Raw genomic sequence first — 18393 nt, 5'->3', positions numbered from 1 at the left:
TTCTTTATCCAAGAATTGCAATTATTGTACATAACTAACACATGTATTAAGTACATTCTTATATGTGCAAGAAATATAGTTCCATGCAATTTCACCATCCCCTCTTGGCTCAAATTTCAGAGATTAACAGATTCCAATTAAATTTCACTCTGGTTGCATAACCTCATGGAAAAAGCCATGCCATAAAAACATTTTTTTTTTTTATCAAAGATTGAATACAAAACATTGGCCTTTAAAAATAAAAAGTTTTCCTTAATTTATTCAATCTGAAGTTCTAGTTTCCACCTTCTGATGGCGTTTCCTATACTTTAAATTAGCACAAACCTTCCACAAAATTTACTTGTCCTGATTTTTGTGGTACTACAACTATAAAAGAACATTCCTGTTTAGATGTACAGCACAAGAAAAAACAAAAACAGGAAAGTCATTAATTACAACGGTAGTTTATTAACGTGTCAAAATCTGTTTGCATTGTCTTGAATATTTTCCCGGCTTCTAAGACACACACATTACACAAGATCTGTGTTTGGGAAAACATTGTCAATTCGGAATACATTTGTGAATGACAATATATAAACAACCAAAATATAGCAAATGAAAAGGGAAGGGGAAAAACCAAAAAAATGTTTGATTTTTTCTACATATTCCATACGGACACAAGATGCTAGTTTAAGAATCCACGTTACTTTTTCTCACTGAATCTCAGATCAAATGCTACAGCGCCAACAAAGGGTCAATTAAAAAAGGGGTACAGTAACTGATAAAACGGGAACATGAATGAGTAGACGGAGAGGAACGGAGGTAAAAACAGAATCTCCTTTCATGCCAGACAAAAATAACTTCACAGTGCAATGAGAAACAAACCCTTCAGAAAATGAAAAACCTTTATACAGGTTCTTTTAACTTTACGGACATTTATGGCAAGGATTTCAACATAGTATGTCAGAACTAAATTTAGTGATGCAGTTGATGCAAAAGACCATTTGAAGATGTGCTCAAAATGCTGTTGCAAAGAGCTGGTTCAGGTACTCGACTGCAACTGGATTATAAAGCTCCTGCGTATAAAGCACTGTGTACTGAGAGAGACGGGCAACCTTAGCAGTAGCTCAGACAAAAGGCAATCGTAAGGTTTGAAGTTGCATTGAGACACACATTAAGAACGTGTATTCTGGTCCACGGGGTTCTCTCCTGTTTTCATGAGGTTATTTTACGTGTTGCATCCTGATCCGCCATGCTTTCCAGATGTTCACACGAACGTTCTATCCGCATGCAGCACTGGATTCTGAAGCACATATGAGGTCAAAGATAATCTGCTGAACCACCTAAATCTGGGACTTGCACTTATGCAGGTATCTTTGCGACCGGTGAGCTTCCGACACATCAGGGTTCCAGCCAACTGTGCAGTGACTGATACTGACGCAGATCTCTAGCGCCCTCATGTGGAGCTGTAGAGGGCAATCTGCTGTACCTTGCCCAGCTGCAAAAGCAGCCGCTTGATGCGCTGTTTGAGCTGAGGCAGACGTGCTAGGGGATCAGGAGGCTCCAGCTCTCCAGTGTAGTCGAGCCAGCTCTCCAGCACTGAGGAGCAAAAGGGAAAAAGTCACGGTAAAGATGAGTTTAACACCATAAGCTTACTACCTCAAAGGCTTCATTTTTACCATCCAACTCCCTCTCAATGAAGTCCATCCTGTGGGAGACCTCTTCCTGGACTGCATCGATGTGATCCAGCAGGTTCATCTGCCACTGCTGCAGCTGCTTGATGTCTCCAGTCTCTGCAGAGTTCCTTCCATCCTCTTTCTCAGCCTGTGACCACAAGCCGACCCCCATAGAAGCCTACACACATGCAAAAGGTCCAACAATAAAAATAAATACTTAACAAACAACAAAACAAAGCCTTTAGTTTACAGTGCAAGAACAAAAATAGAGCATGGAGTTAATCCAGTGTTTTTCAACCAGTGTGTGCTGTCGTACACCAAGTGTGTGGAGGGAAATTGTCCGGTACACAGGTAAAAACATTATTCAATTTCACCTGATTGGTCTAAAAAATATTTATTGCAAAGGAAACCAGTTCTGTGTTTAGCCACACAGGCCCAGGTTTCATATCAATTAGGTAGAATCATTAAAGATAAAACTTTCTTATGTAAGAAACTTTAATAAGACTGAATATTGCTAACACAGACTAGAGATTCATTTTTTTCTTACATTTTGTGATTTTTAACCTGTCAGAATCTATGTATGGAACAGGAAAACATCAGAAATGGGTTCTGTGGTCCATATTGTTAGCACACCTAACTTTCTCTTCAAGGAAAAATGGCTGGGTTCTTTAGGGTTCACAAAGAAATAAAAATGTTTACCTTTGGCTCACAGAAGGTCAAAAAACACTGAATTAATCAATAACCAAAAACCTGATTGTTAAGATTTTCTAGTCCATCAAAAGCCATGAGGATGTGCAAGGCTGAAATGTAAGCACAGTAACCCAAATGACAGGTAATCCTAAATAAGGACCTAAGTGGGTGAGAGTTTCCTGGTTTGTTGCAGGGCCACAAAGACGCACAATCACACCGAACGTACACTTTAGAGCCACCAGCCAACATGTTTTTGGACTGTTGGGGAAGAGGCCTGGAGAGAAGTCCACACAGAAGAGATCCTGCTGAGATTTGAACCCACTGGTTGTCATCCACGTCGCCACTGTACAGCCCCTCATGACAGACTAGTAGGTCAGCCCAATGCCGACTCTGAAATATAACTCAGCTGATGTTCTCTCGCTCGAAGGCTGAATAACTATTCCAAACCTGGATACTTTGGGCTATTTTAAGGTACAGCAGGCCCTCGATTGCTTTAGTTGCGTTCTAAAAACAACATGCAATGGACAAAAATCTGCAAAGTAGTCAGTTTTTTTTATTTTACAGTACCAGTGATTATAAATGTTTTAAGGCTGTAAAACTCCACACTTCACACACTTTTCTCTCTTGTTTAAATTCTCAAAGTTCAAACCCTCATAGAAAAATAAGTCCAGTACTATATAATGAAAACAAAGATGTGCTCACAAATGAAGATTTGGAAAACTGCACTCATTCTGGACAGGAGACATGGCACATAGGAGATTGATTGAATGTGGTCAACAGCCAATCAGGACGCAGAACACAATGCAGGGTAAAAAAAATACTTAAAAAGCATCCGAGAATGCAAAAGGTTAAACGTAGTATAGCAAGGGTCCAGTGTAAAGCTCAAAACAGAAATACTGTTAGTAAAAGTGCTTTTTTTTATTCTGATCAGTGCATGAGAAAACGTAAAATTCTAGGAGGCAGGCTTTAGTGGTTCTGATGCAACATCCCTGTTTTACCCACTTTTACAAGGTGGTGGATGTTTTACTGATGCCTGAGCTCATGACCACGGTAACAATCTCAGTTGTTCCCACCGTGTACACAAGAACCTTCTTAATGTTGCACATTTCTACAGGCTGAATGTAGTCTTGAATTGTCATTAATCAACATTGGAAAACTAAATAAAAAAAAAAAAAAGGGGGGGGGGTGCATAGCCTTGATCCTCAGGCTAATTCTTTATTGTCTGGTTGTTATTAACCTGCATGCCTGAATTTCAGCATCGTGTTTCATTTCACGCTGGACGTCATACCTTGTTGCTGATGCCCGTTTTCTTCGGTTTCTCCATCTCCAGCAGGCTGCCGTAGCACTGCTCCCGTTCCAGCAGCTCTTCTGTGCTTCTCAAACTGTCCTCCAGTTCTGAGCCCTGCCTGGTTTCCACCACCAGGCGCTGCTCCACAGCCGGATAATATGCCCGCGGCTTCTGGTAACAGTGGTCGCTGTTGATGTACGAATCCTGGAAGGATGGGAAAGGGGAGTAGGAGCTGGATGAAGAAGAGGTGGCCGCTGTGGCGGCGCGGCTGAGCTTTTCCAGAGCGTTGGACATTAAGATCTCTCCTCGACTCATGTCCTCACTGGGCGTCACAGGAGACGGGACGATGCTGCCATCTTTATAACAGTCAGGACCGGTCCGAGACCTCTCCAAATGTTTCCACGGCTGACGCCACAAATGTAGGTCAGGGTCTGGGTTGTTCCTAAAAAGGCAAAAACATGTAATTATGGGAACTCTGAACATGGCTGACCTGGCAGCGAAACTGTTAGTTTCAAGCTTGAAACATCAGTCTGGCTTTGTACTCACTGCAAGATGCTCATTTTGAGCTGCAGCCCGTTAAGGACCTCCACCACGTGGTGCACGTCTCCCAACAACTGGTGGGTGGTGGTGATTTTCATAGCATTTTGATGCGAATAGTTCTCTTCCAGGAAGGAGAAGCCGTACATGTGACCATTGGTTAACCAGTCTCGATCGTACCAATAGCGCAGGCTCTGTCTCTGCCCTAAAAGGAACAGAGTTATGAGTGTGTACAGTGCAGACAGCTGTTAGTGAAGCACAAACATAAAGAAACACTGATGTTTTAGATTGAATAAACAGCTACGCCTGACACTCGATTTTCTTCATTTCATCGTCATCGTTCGTCCTGGCTCCATTTAGCTCAATCGAAACTGTCAGCAGAATTTTTGGTTTTGCATTTTGATTTGCATTGGCACTCGCCCACTAAAGCTACATTCACACCGAACGCCATTCACAGATGGAACCCTTTTATGTTGGATGCTTTCCCCCTTCTATGTAGACAAGGGTCATTCGGAGTATAATTTCTAGAAGTTCTGTTGACTCTTGAATTAAACTTTTAAACGGAAATGATGTATTTAGTTGTTTTGCTATTTGGTCATGTATCACATCTCCATGTGAGCTTTCCCACACATCGAGCAGCCCTAAATAGGAATATCTTGAGTTCAGAGATATCATTAGTGTTTTGTTTCTATAGATAGGCCTCAATGAGCAAATGTTTTTATGGCAGAAGATATTTGTTTGTTAGTATTTATATCTTTTGAAATACTTTATATACGTTTTATAAAAAAAATGTTTTGAAGCTTTCCAAAACAATGAATTGTAGGCTTTTATTTTGTTTTTCCTTTATATGGATCCAAAAAGAATCCCAACAGTGAGTTTTGTGATCTGTTGCAGCCCTAACCAGCATTATACTGGGAGTCTCTGAATGATCACTTAACCCCAAACATGTGCCTGCAGACACTTTCGTGGAGCTCTTCACAATAAATAGGATTTCTCAACATCATCCTTCTGTGTCTTCCATTTGAGCAGTGAATTGACATTGTGTTCGTCAAATTCACTGCCTGACACTCGTCCAAAAGTGTGTCCATAAACCTGGTGGATGCCTTGACGCATGTGGGAGGAGCCATCGCCAAAAGTTTTTAGCATCTTTGCTACATGTGAACTTAGCATTATATTCACAGCAATTGATGAAAAATAAAAATAATGCTATAAAAATATACAAATTTTTAAAAGACATCATCACGATACCCAGATGGCCGGGACAATTGGCCAAATCTTGCCCTGATGCATTCATAATAAGCACTTTGAATGAAGCAAACAGCCAGAGCTAGCCGTTTCCTCTACACATGCGAAATGACCGCATTGTTCCAAGTTTAAATGTCTTTTAGCAAATCACAGTTCACTACTAACCAGTTTTAACCACTAAGAGTAACCCCCATTTCTCCACTTTCTAAGCGTGAGAGAACTAGGTAGTTGAGGTTAAATGATTCATGACCAGTTCACGACCTTACTGACACAGCACATCCTAAAAAGTTTTTTTTAAAGACAGGAAGTCGCATCGCGTTGACCAGAAAAAAATTTAAGACCATTCACGACAACTTAATATTTTAGATGGCCTTATTTTGGTCAATTAAATCTAAGACCTTAAAAGATTTCATCAAGGATCCGGGGCCACCCTGTAAGCATTTAAACTGGATTTAAAAAAATAAATTAAAAAAAGCAAATATGACTTAAGGCATGCTACCACTGCTTTGTTCTTCCTTCGTTTACCTGGAGGGTCTCTGCAGATGTAGCATGTGTATCTGTCCGGGACGTTGTCCTCCAGCAGACCCATGCAGGTGCCGTGCTGCCAGCACAAACAATCTTCACACTAACACAGGAGAAACATATTTCACCAACTGAAAGGCCGTGTCCCTTAAAGCAAACCTTTGGAAAAGTAAACTGCCAGCTCACCTGAATCATGAAGTCATTCTCTTCCTCCACTTCACAGATACATCGGACAATTTCTTGATCGTTTGTGTCCACGGCACCAGAGTCTGTGCTAAGAGGTGGAGTAGTGACGTCCAAATCCATGTCGAAGTCATCATCGCTCCACCCGCAGCTGTCAGTGGACCAGTCACTTATGCTGTCCTCGTCTACAGGAACCAACACAAAAGGATTCAGTTTAACCCGATTGAAAACTCTGTTAAAAAAAAGTGAGCTCTAAATAAAATCTGATTTATGTGATTAAGCAAGCAGGAGCAGCAAGCAGCTCAGGCTTCAGCCCACCATGCCTTCCTATGGGAGCGGCAGCATTTGTTTTAAGGTGGAGGAAGATTTGTCACATGGTGGACTGAATCCAGAGAAAACAGAAGAACGTAACAAGAGGAGCCAAAGACGTTCACAGAAAGACACAATCTGCACAAACTAACACACACACACAGACTCTCACACCGTCACAAAGGTACCCACCATCCACATGTATCTGCTCAGAGAAGCTGTGTCCAGGCCTGCTGGGGTAGGCCTCGGGTTTGTGATTGTGTGAGAGGGGGGGTTTGAGTTGCAAATTCAATTTGGAGTGAAGACCCAATACTGAAATGTCAATATTCTCCTCACTACCTGTGTGGTCTGTTAACACAGGGAGGGGGGAAGCAGATGTAGAACAGAGAAGTAAGCTTTGAAAATGCTCAGCGCCCAGGAGGAAAACGTGACAACAAACATTTGATTAAAAACTTCCTTCAAAACGTGTCCTCTAAAACATTTTTAAATCCAATAAAACTAAAAATCCCAGAGCCCCACCCCTTCACATCATTGAAAATCCCCAAATGTTCTCTGTAGATATTATAGTGAGTTAATTCAGTAGTATGCAGGGGTTGGGAGATATTCAGGTTTAGAAGTGTCCTCTACAGATGACAAACTTTGTCAGGAGGATATAACACAAATTCATCAAGCCTCCGGCCAAAGGAAGCCAGGCAGGATGTACAACAATGTCCATGTCAACCCTTCAAATATGTATGTGTGTGAGTGGATGCCAATAAGAGACAGAAAAAAGTATTTTCTTCTTGATTAGTCTGCATTCGAGCGGCAAAACAACTCTTATTATTACCAAAACTTAGGTTCTAAAATAAACTGTGGCTTCTTGAAGACTCAGACCAGCAGGACACACACAGAAGCTCGATCAGCACACAGAAAGGAGTGAATGAGGTGCTTTAACTTTGCACACAATGTCACAGCCAGAGCACATGCAGGGCAGCAGCTTTTCGACCTCGCCCTGTGCCAGGGACCTGGTTCTTACCAGACTTGGCTTTCTTTTTCTTCTTCTTCTTCTTGAGTTTAATGCGGAGGAAGTCCTTCTGTTTTGGTTTCTCCTTAGTTTTGTCTTTTACAGACCCTGGAGACCATTGAGTGAGAAGAATTAAGCCCAATCCAAGTAAAGCCAAGATAATTCCACTGGTACTTGAATAGAAGTGTATCGTACGAGGTCAAACCAACGATGAACAGCATGAAATATGTATAAACAAAATAAAAAAAAGGAATCCTTTTTTATTTAAATAAAAATGACACCCAGCATCATACTGACCAAAGTCAAAGCCACCCTTGTCTGAGTCCTGCAGCTGGCAGCTGATCCTGTCCAGCTGGTTCTCTTTGCTCTTCTCCCTCAGCAGCGCCCTCTGCTGTTGACCATGCGTGCTTACTGCAGGTGGTGCGGATGTGCGCCTGCCAGCAGTCTTCACATCACCACGATGAGCTGCACCCCCCACAGTCGAGTCTGTAAAAACCAGAAGAAAGGTCAACACGGGGTTAAAACATGTTTGGTGAGCCCCTTTTTTTCTTTCAATGGTTACATAGACTTATTCTATTAGACCAAACCTGGATTAACCAGCCTTAAATCTGTGGATTTGGTAAAAATAAATAAATAAATAAAAACTCCATTGAGAATCCCACGACTTATAACTGAAAATACTAGAGAAAATATGAAAAAAGGCATTTGATGAATACAGTGTTTTGTCATTTATCACAGGGGTTATGTTCTAAAAATAACCCAAAATAAGTGACATTTGCAAAGTAGGAATACAGATGTTTTAAGGCTGTAAATTATCTTTAATCCTACACTCCTCTTTAAACACTTTTCTCAGACAGACGTGGACATTTTCACACTTTTCTCGTGCTTAAACTCTCAAAGTTCAAACCTCCTTAGAAAAATTAATCTAATATTATAGAATAAAAAAGATTTACTCGGGATTCAAGATTTATTTAGATTTGGCAAACTGAGCACATTCTGTACAGGAGAGACGGCACGGATGAGATTGATCGAAAAGATAACATATTTCCGTGCATATTTCTTATTCTGATGGTGATCAATGTTTCTTTGACATAAACAAAAGAAATTGTAAAGCATTTCTTCAAATGTATATTTACAGATGTCCATCTTCTTTATTTAAATAAAACTTCACCAAAACAACAGAACAAACACTTAAAATAAATGATTGGAATAATGCTACATGCATTCTTTTTGAAGGATAAAGTGAAGGGAGTTTATTGATCCCACAGTGTATTGTAATAACCTCAAAGAATAGACTTCAAAGCAGCTCTGCTTGTGTACAAGTCTCTCCATGGCCGAGCACCAAAGTACATCTCTGACATGTTAGTGCCATATGAACCATCTCGTACTCTGAGGACCTCAGGGGCCGGCCTCCTGTTGATGCCCAGAGTCAGAACTAAACAAGGGGAATCAGCGTTTCAATATTCTGCAGCTAAAATCTGGAACAGCCTCCCTGAAGTCGTAAGACTGGCCTCTTCTGTCTTCATGTTCAAATCTAGACTTAAAACATTTCTGTTTAGCCGTGTATATGACTGAGAGGTCCTATCTGCACTTTTCTTTCCTTTCCTTCCTTTATTTTTAAATCAATTTTCAATTTTTTCTTTCTTTTCTTTTAAAGTAAATTTTACGCTGATTATTTCTATGATGTATTGTGATTTTAATGCATTTTTCTGTTTTGTGAAGCACCTTGAATTACTTTGGTTACGAATTGTGCTATACAAATAAACTTGCCTTGCCTAATAACAACTGCAAGTTAAATCTGTATCCTCAAAATGGCGATACAGCAGCCGTTTCACCGCATGTACAATACATGCTTTAAATATTCAATTCTGGTTAAATGACCTTTGTGACCCCCAAAATATCGCAAAGCTGAAGAACTTACGCATAGAAGCAGAGATGGTGCGCCTTCTCTTTGAAGCATCCAAAGGAACAGCTGCCGTGTGTTTCTCAGAGGCCCTGGTCTGGACGCTCCTGGTGGGGCTGTGCTTCCCCTCCATAGGTTGCTCCTCGCCGTGATAGTACTTCATGTGGTAATGCAGAAGCTTTGCCTTACGGAATGACTTTGTGCATCCTGGAGCGCTGCACTTAAACGGGTTGTGGTCGAGATTAACGGACAGAACCAGAGGCGGTTGGTTTTTGATGACCCTGTACACTGAAAACAGGGAACAAAAACAGTGGCAGAAAAATATAGGAATGACGAGTGATAATCATTGCTCCTTAAAGAATACTCACATGGCTCTCGGCTGAATCGGTTAGGGTTGTGGAAGCCCTGCTTCCTTACAGCTACACAAAACAAAGACAAAAGTCTAAGGAATATGCCCACATTAAGGAATTGAATGCACTCAAATATCCTGGATTTGTCAATCCACTTCTGATTATTTCAAGTGCGACTACTTACGCTTTACAGGCTGGGGAGGCGGTGCATTGGCCAAAGTCTGGGGGTTCTCCAACTGGACATTTGGTTTCTGCTCCACGCTTCCATTGCATTCTGCGCTCGTCTTTGTGGCGGAAGCCTGCTCTGCTCTTGGTGGGTTCTGACCAGGCGTCTCTGTGTATGGCTTGGCGCATTGCCTGTATGGCTTGATTCCAGTCTTTTCGTTTTCCAAATCTTCCTTTTTCAAGTCTCCATTTAACTGACCGGTGCCTTTGTTTAGATCTTCACCTTTTTCAACCTTCACTCCATTTGTGAGTCCCGTCAACTTTTCCTCGTCCCCAGGCCTGCTATGACCTTCTTCATCTGACGATTCTTCCTCCTGCTTGACAGTATGTGCAGCCTGGAGTTCATCGTTTGTTTTACTGCTTTTGTCGTTTTCCACCTCTTGTTCTCTCCCTTCATCGTCGCTGTTGCTGTCCTCCTCCTGGTCTGACGTGCTCCGTCTGACTCGTTTGTTTTTGGGACCACCATTCTCTTGAGGTCTCCTGTCTCTGCGGCTTGGTGCCCTCCTTACTGTACTCCTTTCTGAGGATCGAGACTTGCCTCCAACTCCACCTCTCTGTCAGCAAAATAAAAGATGAAATTTGGAAAATGGGAGCCAAGAACTGGAAGAAACAACCAAGATATAGATAACCTGGATGATGTTTATAGTAAATAACTTGTACCTCTTTCACAAAAGGTTTCACGTGCATCTCCTTCACCGTTTGTATGACACCATCATAAAACTTCACAGTGTAGGTTGCTAAAAGAGAGAACAAGTTGATTTTTTTTCAACATGATGTTTTATTTAAGGTTCTTTGACCATGTAGATATGCATTTTCTTTGACGGAAAATTAGAAAGCACTTCGCTGTAACTAAAAGCCAAAAATAAGGCTTTACTTTAGAAAGAAACAGCAGAAGTTTATCACTTTCAGACCATTATCAAAAACAGTGCAAGTTGCAGGTAAAAGAGAAAAAAAAACAATCTATGCAAATACTCAACTGTTTTGGACCTCCTTTACTTGGGGATACCCACCATCTTTATTTACTGAAATGACCTTAGCGGGGTAAAAACGGCAGTCGGACCAGCTTGCCAGAACCTTGTCATTCACCTGGAAACCCTGAAACGCAGAAACCTTTGATCACCGTCCAGATCAATGTTTCATTAAAAAATAATTTTCATCTAAACTCAGGCAACCAAAGAACGCATTGTAGGCTTACATGTGAAGACGAGCCATCATACAGGCCCTGCTTTCTCAGTTTAATTCGCTCAACGGGTCTCAGGTAGGGACTTGTCCAATCAAACCACTCGTCGTAGCGGTGGCTCCACTGGCGATAATGGATTAAAACTTTCTCATCTTCGTAATCAATCTTCTCAATATTGGCTGCATACCTAAATGAATAAATGGGGGTTATCAATGATTCACAATTAAAACAATTCTGAGACGGCAGGCACAGTTTTGTTTCTCGTCTATTAATTCACAAATGCAGAAAAAGTAAAAATAACTTGAAGACGAAAAAACAAAAATGCTGTAATAAACAGCTTTACTTGGAGGGTAGTGTGCCTTAACACTCCACTATTGCCAGATGTTACACAAAAACAAACATCACACCAACGGTTCTGCTAATTTCCAGAAAAAAAAAAACATGTATTCTATAATCACAAATTTTGATGCACAGCATGAACAAGTTAGCCGTCCTCTGGGCTTAATTTAGGTCAAAGTTTATTGGATATTATTAAGATAACATGCACAATAACTAACCTGTTATTTTCACCCTTTCCCTACTACAGATACCCCAGGCCCATAAAGGAGATGAGAACTTGTGTAAAAACAAACAAACAGGGGGAAGTGAAACATAACGTGGAATGAGCAAGACCATGACTCACCAGTTTTTGAGGCTGTCTCTGGCCTCAAGCTGAGCTCCCACCTCAAATGTAATCCCTCTTCTGTTAGGGGGCGTCTTACTCATACTGCCCACATCAAGGCTCCCTTCCTGTACACACACGCATACACAAATGTAAACCAACGCAAAGACAAAACAGCACTTGTGTGGCCTTGGTTGTGCCTGTAAGGGACTAATGTGTCCACCAAAAACACTAACGCAAGGTCTTCGAAGAGAACATCTAAGGTCATTACAAAGATGGTGCTATTCACTCAGTCATCGGAGATGCAGAGCGATTCAAATTTAGTAGTCTACTCTGTAACACCTTAAAGACCCACTCCAATCATCTTGCCATCTATTGTAAAAACATCCCCAGTGGTCTTTTAATAATGATTATGCCAGTTTTAGCCAAAGGAAAAAAAAAACTGTCATTCTGTAGGACAATTCTGCAAGAGCAACAGTAACTCATCAGAAATTTGACTCAAAGTTGTGGCACAGGCACAAACTGTTGCCTGCCCCCCACTTCCCATCATCCATCTGCTAGCTTACAGCCCCTCACAACCCCAACCTAACATTACCAGTGCAAAAAAATAAAATAATAGATAGAAGGCAATAGTGGAGCTATCCAGCTGTAGTTTTGAGCCAGATGTCAGCTCAGACGAAGAAAATGAAGGCGAACTGTAATTTACTGAATACAGGTCAGTTTTTTTATTTGCAAGGTTTAGCCAGGGGTACAACTCATGTGATTTTTTTTTAAATAAAGAGGTTCATACATTTGTCATTGTCCCACTAAAAACATCCAGAGGGAACTGTAGGTGTGTGTATCACTATTTGCTATTGACTGCAATGCAGAAGAAGAAGCACCACTCAGTCTCACGCTGGGCTTGGTGGAATAGTTCCAAAGGACACGGAGGATGAAGAATTCAATGAATTTAGTGAACTGAAATAGAACATAAAGAGCATAGTCGATTTATTATGTTCTTTATGTTGTGGTTGTTTTAAAATTCTTCACATATTGCACTGATATACAAAAATCCTCCCATGTTTCATGAATATAAATATCTATCAATGAGTTATTTTGGTGAAACGTGCATATATTCAGTCTATTATTTTCTAATCTGTATGATTTGCCTTTCAAGATGAAATATCCGTTACTGGCCAGCATTTTGTTAAATTTCTCCTAAAAGTGCAACATATATGTTTTTGTCTTCTTCGTTATGCCCCCATACCCCTTTTATGCATCTGCGACTTATAATTCAGAGCACTTTATAGGGCAGAAAAAAATGGTACATGGATCTAGTCGTCTGCATCAGAATGCAGCAGACCCCGCCCAGTGTATTTTCTATATCACAAATAAGCTCTTTTTCAAACTGCATTTTTTTCATCTGCTCTTGATTCACAACAATATTAATGAAGAAATATTCAGAAATGCAATTTTAATATTCATTTTCTTTATATTGGTCTTCCATCTTAAAAAAAATACCATTAGGACATGTTGAAATCACCAGAAACATTTTCTACCAGAGTGGGTCTTTGAATTCAATGCTGGCCAAAATAATTCCACTGTAAATTACCTAAATAAATAAATAAATAACTGCAGGTTGCACGTGCTGCAACATGGGGCTGCATAAAGAGGAAATGTAAAAATGAGTAGTATTTATGTGGCCAATAGCTGGAGAGCCTTGATCAAAACTGAAGAAGAGGACATCTGTGTCTAAATCTGAAAATACCGACTCCTGAGGTGATTCATAGCTGCAGCATCGTCGTCTACATGTATGATTATCCACAGGAAAGGAATCTCCTGGTAAGGTAACAACATGATAAGCGACATTAGGATTGTCTGATGCTCAATCACCGTAAAGTCATATCGCTACGGATAAACAGCGGAAGGATTTATGTAAAAGAAAAAACAACTAAACGATCCCTACAAGGCGTTAAGCGCCGGTCTAATACCGATATTCCAAGTCATTCTGCAATCACATAGGCCTTGGCGGGTCTACTCGGCGGTTCGGCGAGGGGGGGCAACAGCAATCCCGCCTCTCCATTTGCAGCGCAATCACACATCACAAACAACAGGAGGGCTTTAGAAAGACGGCAACAAGCTATAAAAATGGATAAATCTTACTCTGGTCCGGGAATGACTCGGTTCGCCATAGCCGGTGGAGTCTGGAGTAGCTTGCTTTCAGTGCAACCTACAAACCGGATGTCTTCACACCACCCGACCCACGTGTTTTCTGCTCACCCAATTCACGTATAGACACAATAGAAGACAATAGAAAGGGCTGTTGTGGTTTTCTAACGTTTCATGTATGTTTTTCATATGCAAGCACAGAAGCGTGTTGACTTATATAAACTTCAAAACGATACACATTATTTAATATGTGTTTTATTTTATTTTTTGGACCGGGGGCAACCGGTGTGACATCTTCGGAAACAACCATGCCCTGTGGCAGGAAATATATTAATGCTACATTATTAAAAGGTGATTTACTTTAAATATCAGATTAGCTTGTTTTATTTAAAAAATAAAATAAAAAACCCTCCAGTCTACAACTCTATTGTACTTATAGCGCACTTCAACTATTTAAAGCAGTCGCCATCTTAAAATACAAATATCTAAAATAAAAAAAATCACAATGTTTGGCAATTATTACATTATACTGCTGATGACCACTTGATCCGTTAAGGACAGTTTATTGTCCGGTGTTTTATAATCAGAGGGCGTAGCGCGAAGAAAGCACACTGACGTCACGTGCTTTCGACAAACATGAATGGTGGAATGGTTGCCATGGGGGCGGGAGTTAACACTGGATTGGCCAAGTAGCCTGTCACTCACCAAGGCTCGCTGTGGCCTCGCGCTAGGCCTACTTCTCCGTACTTTTCCTACTATGAAAAGAGCGGCATGGAGACGCGAATCAACAAACTTGTCCAACTGAGAAACCACCTAGAGACTTGAAGCAACAGCCCCAACGCGAAGGGACACTGCATATATCTAACTAACCGCCCGAATGCAGCTTGTGAATATGTCAACAGACATTTCTGAAGCTACTTCGTCACGTTTGTTTTGAAGTCCAGAAAGCCAACGTGCGGCATCAGTCAAACCGTTGGGAAGCACTCACCGAGCGGGCCTTGTCACCATATGCAGCCTAGAAATTACGGTGTGGGCAAAATTTTAGATTTTTACCTGCTTTCCAGTCAGTCTTTGACGGGTCGGGTGAAAAATATGCAATATAACCCGTCAAAAGCGCAGGTACCGCTGCCTCCGCCTGGCTGCTCCGTACCACGCAGTTGAATTTCTCTCCCTTGCATGCTCTACCGGCGCGGGCAAAGTAGCGCTACGATGCGCATGCGCGACAGACCGGCCTACGCTGTCATGTTTTCAATGAGAACCTTTCTGTTGTCATTCCATTCCTAAAAAACATGCTTTGTTTATCATTTTGAATGTTTACCAAGAAAAGATATAACTAAAGAAAATACCTATCTTTAAGGATGAAATAAATAATACGTACTATAAAAGTTAGGATTAATCAGTCATATTTTTTTTGCAAATCAGTTGTAAATTAATTAAAATAAAGTAAATACGTATATTTATATAGCAAATTAACTTGTGTTGACATTTTTTAACAAGAGAATAACAAAAAAATTAAATATTTACACTGTGCTGGAAAAAAAAGACAGTCTCATGCCAGAAATATATGTATTCATTATAAAAAATTGTGCACCATTATTACAATACTACATCAAAGTTGTTTACGATGTGATTGCTGCAAGACAATAACTATTGGAAATGACAGTGAAACTGTTCTGTTTACTGAAAATGGCAGTACTCCTTGAATCCTCACACATTATGGTAATGTTCCTCTGTGCTTCCTTTCTGGCTTGAAGAGAAAATGCAGTTGTATATTACCAGAACTATATTTGTGAGGAGATCAGTCTGCTAGACCCCCTGGATTCCCATCAGAACAGTTTTGGTCTGAATTTATGGTGGCTGGGAGGCTTATTCTAAGGAATTGGAAAGGTTTCCACAAGCCTCAATACAAGGATTGGATTGAACTCATGACAGAGACAAGTCTAATCATCGCTAAGATAATCAACGTACAGGTCAAAACAGGCTGAATATGGAGTCGTTTTATGTCATTTATTAGATCACATGACCTGGCTTCCACTCCATAATCTGAAAAATGCTATGTTATTTTTCTCTTGTTGCTTGAAGTGGTTACACTGGTAATTTTTGTGCTGTTGGTGTAAAAAAACAACCAATAAAAGACAAACCATATCCTTTAAATATTTCTACAATTTCTATTTCCCCCCCAAAATAGTTGTAGTTTCCTGAATGTCTTTCCTTTCTCTATTCTTGTCTCAAATCAAAGATTGTTTTTTCTGCATTGTTAGTTTTTTCCTTCAAGGTATTATAGTGTAGATTATGCATACATTTGATAGTAGAGTTTGTGGACTTTCCATTTTCAGCTAATAAATGTTCTACTAATGTGATGGGGCTACAGGCAGACGTTGGAACGTATGAACACATATAGAGCAAAGATTTTGCTTTTTTTTTAAGTGCAGTTTACATTAATTTCTCTTCTGGAATTTTTACTGAAAATCATGTTTTGAAAAATGTAGCCCAATAATCTTTTTGCTGTAGTTTTGGTTACCCTATAAATAAATTGACGGTCCTCCTTCTACAATCCCAATAGCAGTAATAACTAACCATGATTCCATACATTACAGTTGAAGAAACCTTTTATTTATGAATGACTGTCATGTTCAGATGGTAAACACAAAAAAGGCACACATGCACACACAACTCAAGAAGTGGTTTGATCTTTGCTAAATTTAAAAGAAAAGCTGTCACAGCAGAAGGAAATGTTATAGACAATCTTTGCTTTTTACATAAACAGTTACACCCTTTTATTGTTAGAACATACTTAATGAAGGTTAGTCTTGAATACACGCAAAATCTTTATTTACATTGCCAAAGCCTAAGATGTGATTAAAAAAATCTGTTTACATTCTCGCAGTGCTCAATAGTCAAACAAGCCTCAACTGTGACTACATGGGTTCAGTCAAAAATTTAACCACAGATCACGTACAGTCATTATATCCAAAACCCGTTTTTTTTTTACATAAGACCTGAGGCAAAAAAAATCAAGATGGAGATTAAAAACAATTTCAATTAAAATATATTGTACACAACAGAAAAACAGTATTATTGGTTAACTGACTTGACACAGACATCTATAACATGAAATATAATTAAAGTCAACACTCCCATCTAACTTCTATGGTTGTCTATATCTAAATTTGAGAAATATACCTATATATTTTATGAGTTGTGATGTTTCAGAAACAACAGTCATTAAAAATAGTTTGGGGCTCATATTCATATCTTCAATTGTTAACATAGACTTTGTACTTTTTAGGTCTTGCATTATGAAAAATAAAAAAATGATCAGCAAAACAGCACAAGCAAGCTTATTAATAAGATCATTACAAGAGCGGATCTTTTATATACAGTCGATTCTCTGTACATACAAAAAGAAGTGTATTTTATCCCAAAAGTGAATGGAATCAAAATGCTGGTTGTCAAAGTCCTACAATAGAAATTAAGATTTTTACCGAAATGAATTTTTCAAAATCCAATTACTTAATTTAAATTTTGTAATACCTATTCAGCTAGAAACGCAGGGTTAACATGCACTGTATGAAAAGAGATCCATTAAGGTGCACCAACTGGAAGCAGTCACTGTGAATTTAACTAACAAAACAGAGAAACCTAAGGTAAAACATCTTGTCTCACACCAAGAAAACTGGAGAGAATATTGAAAGTTCAAGTTTTTTTTTCATCCTTTTGTTTTAGAAGGTGAAATTTTCCACCCTGGCAATTTCCAGTGAAGCTATAACAAAGACAGTGTTTACGTATGATTGTAAATGTGTAGCGGCTGTGCGTGTTGACAGCGTTTACACCACCCCTTCAATAAAACTGGTGTCTAAGTGAACGATGAGCATTCTCAGGAAGGACATCTCCTTGCGTGTGTTTTCAAAGATGATCCGCGGATCGTCAGAATGGCATCGGAGGCAGTTGGGGGCCATCACCATGGCCAGATTGTTCACATCCATCTTGGTTATGGCAACGTTGGAGGGCTGAGCAAACACCTGGAAGTGTGAATGCAAGGAGAGAGAAAAAAAAAGCAATGAGAGTGCAGTCAAGCAGTTAAAACTTCCCTTTTTGTGACGCAGCTTCATTTTTTGTTCCTGATTTTTAATGCGAACACCTGGCTCTTTAAATATGTACTTATGTTTTAGTTTGGAGTGTTGAATTAATCGATTGGGGTTTTATATATAAATAAACTAGGGTAAAATAAAGTGAGCTTTGTGTGTGACAACACTTAATTACCTGCAGGAAGTGGATAAAATAGCACAGAACGAGCCTATTGAGCTCAGGCAGTAACTGGACCACGGTGATGGCCGCTACTGGGTCGTCACAGTTACTAATGCACTGGTTGTAGAAATCCATGGGGATGAGGGGCTCCTCCAGCTCACGATACCATAGCTTCATTAGGGAGGCTGCATGAGACGGAGGCATCGCTTTAATGTGCAGAATCATCATTTTACATATTTCTGTGCA

At 40.0% G+C, this 18393-nt stretch overlaps 2 protein-coding genes across 20 annotated transcripts in view; both read right to left on the bottom strand.

The window, feature by feature from the left end:
• Window positions 1–427: 427 nt before the first annotated feature.
• On the bottom strand, window positions 428–15175 carry phf20a (PHD finger protein 20, a). 17 transcript variants are annotated; one of them, XM_078947565.1, is made up of 18 exons: window positions 14953–15092; window positions 13894–14002; window positions 11773–11879; window positions 11106–11277; window positions 10888–11020; window positions 10571–10647; window positions 9870–10464; window positions 9704–9754; window positions 9354–9623; window positions 7730–7918; window positions 7445–7540; window positions 6622–6777; window positions 6124–6305; window positions 5941–6040; window positions 4180–4375; window positions 3634–4075; window positions 1659–1833; window positions 428–1578 (listed from the first exon to the last, which is right to left on the bottom strand). In XM_078947565.1, exons 3-18 carry the CDS (start codon window positions 11853–11855, stop codon window positions 1436–1438), a joined length of 3060 nt encoding a protein of 1019 aa, XP_078803691.1. In that variant the 5' UTR covers window positions 11856–11879; window positions 13894–14002; window positions 14953–15092; the 3' UTR covers window positions 428–1435. The 17 variants fall into 17 exon arrangements, with proteins under 17 accessions (XP_078803691.1, XP_078803694.1, XP_020559111.1 ...); XM_078947568.1 differs by having other exon boundaries at window positions 10921–11020; XM_020703452.3 differs by having other exon boundaries at window positions 10888–11005.
• A 1315-nt stretch (window positions 15176–16490) lies between these two features.
• Window positions 16491–18393, bottom strand: part of arhgap46a (Rho GTPase activating protein 46a) — a 32361-nt gene continuing 30458 nt past the window's right edge. For all 3 annotated transcript variants that reach the window (XM_011475391.4, XM_004069221.5, XM_078947563.1), the window contains 2 exons: window positions 18163–18332; window positions 16491–17921 (listed from right to left, as the gene is read on the bottom strand). In XM_011475391.4, the coding sequence (XP_011473693.1) occupies window positions 17727–17921; window positions 18163–18332 (365 nt within the window). In that variant the 3' untranslated portion in view covers window positions 16491–17726. The remainder of the gene's footprint in view (window positions 17922–18162; window positions 18333–18393) is intronic.

This window comes from Oryzias latipes, chromosome 5 (genome assembly GCF_053564925.1).
Source record: "Oryzias latipes strain Hd-rR chromosome 5, Olatipes_Hd-rR_3.1".
Classification (NCBI taxonomy): domain Eukaryota; kingdom Metazoa; phylum Chordata; class Actinopteri; order Beloniformes; family Adrianichthyidae; genus Oryzias; species Oryzias latipes.
This window is presented reverse-complemented; position numbering and strand designations above follow the sequence as displayed.

Excerpts from the sequence above, each read along its gene's own strand:
- phf20a (XM_078947564.1), bottom strand. The coding sequence starts at position 11,855 with ATGAGTAAGACGCCCCCTAACAGAAGAGGGATTACATTTGAGGTGGGA. Across the intron at positions 6,041-6,123 it reads AGAATGACTTCATGATTCAG|TGTGAAGATTGTTTGTGCTG; the intron begins GTGAGCTGGCAG and ends CTCCTGTGTTAG. Across the intron at positions 4,376-5,940 it reads CATCTGCAGAGACCCTCCAG|GGCAGAGACAGAGCCTGCGC; the intron begins GTAAACGAAGGA and ends TGTTCCTTTTAG.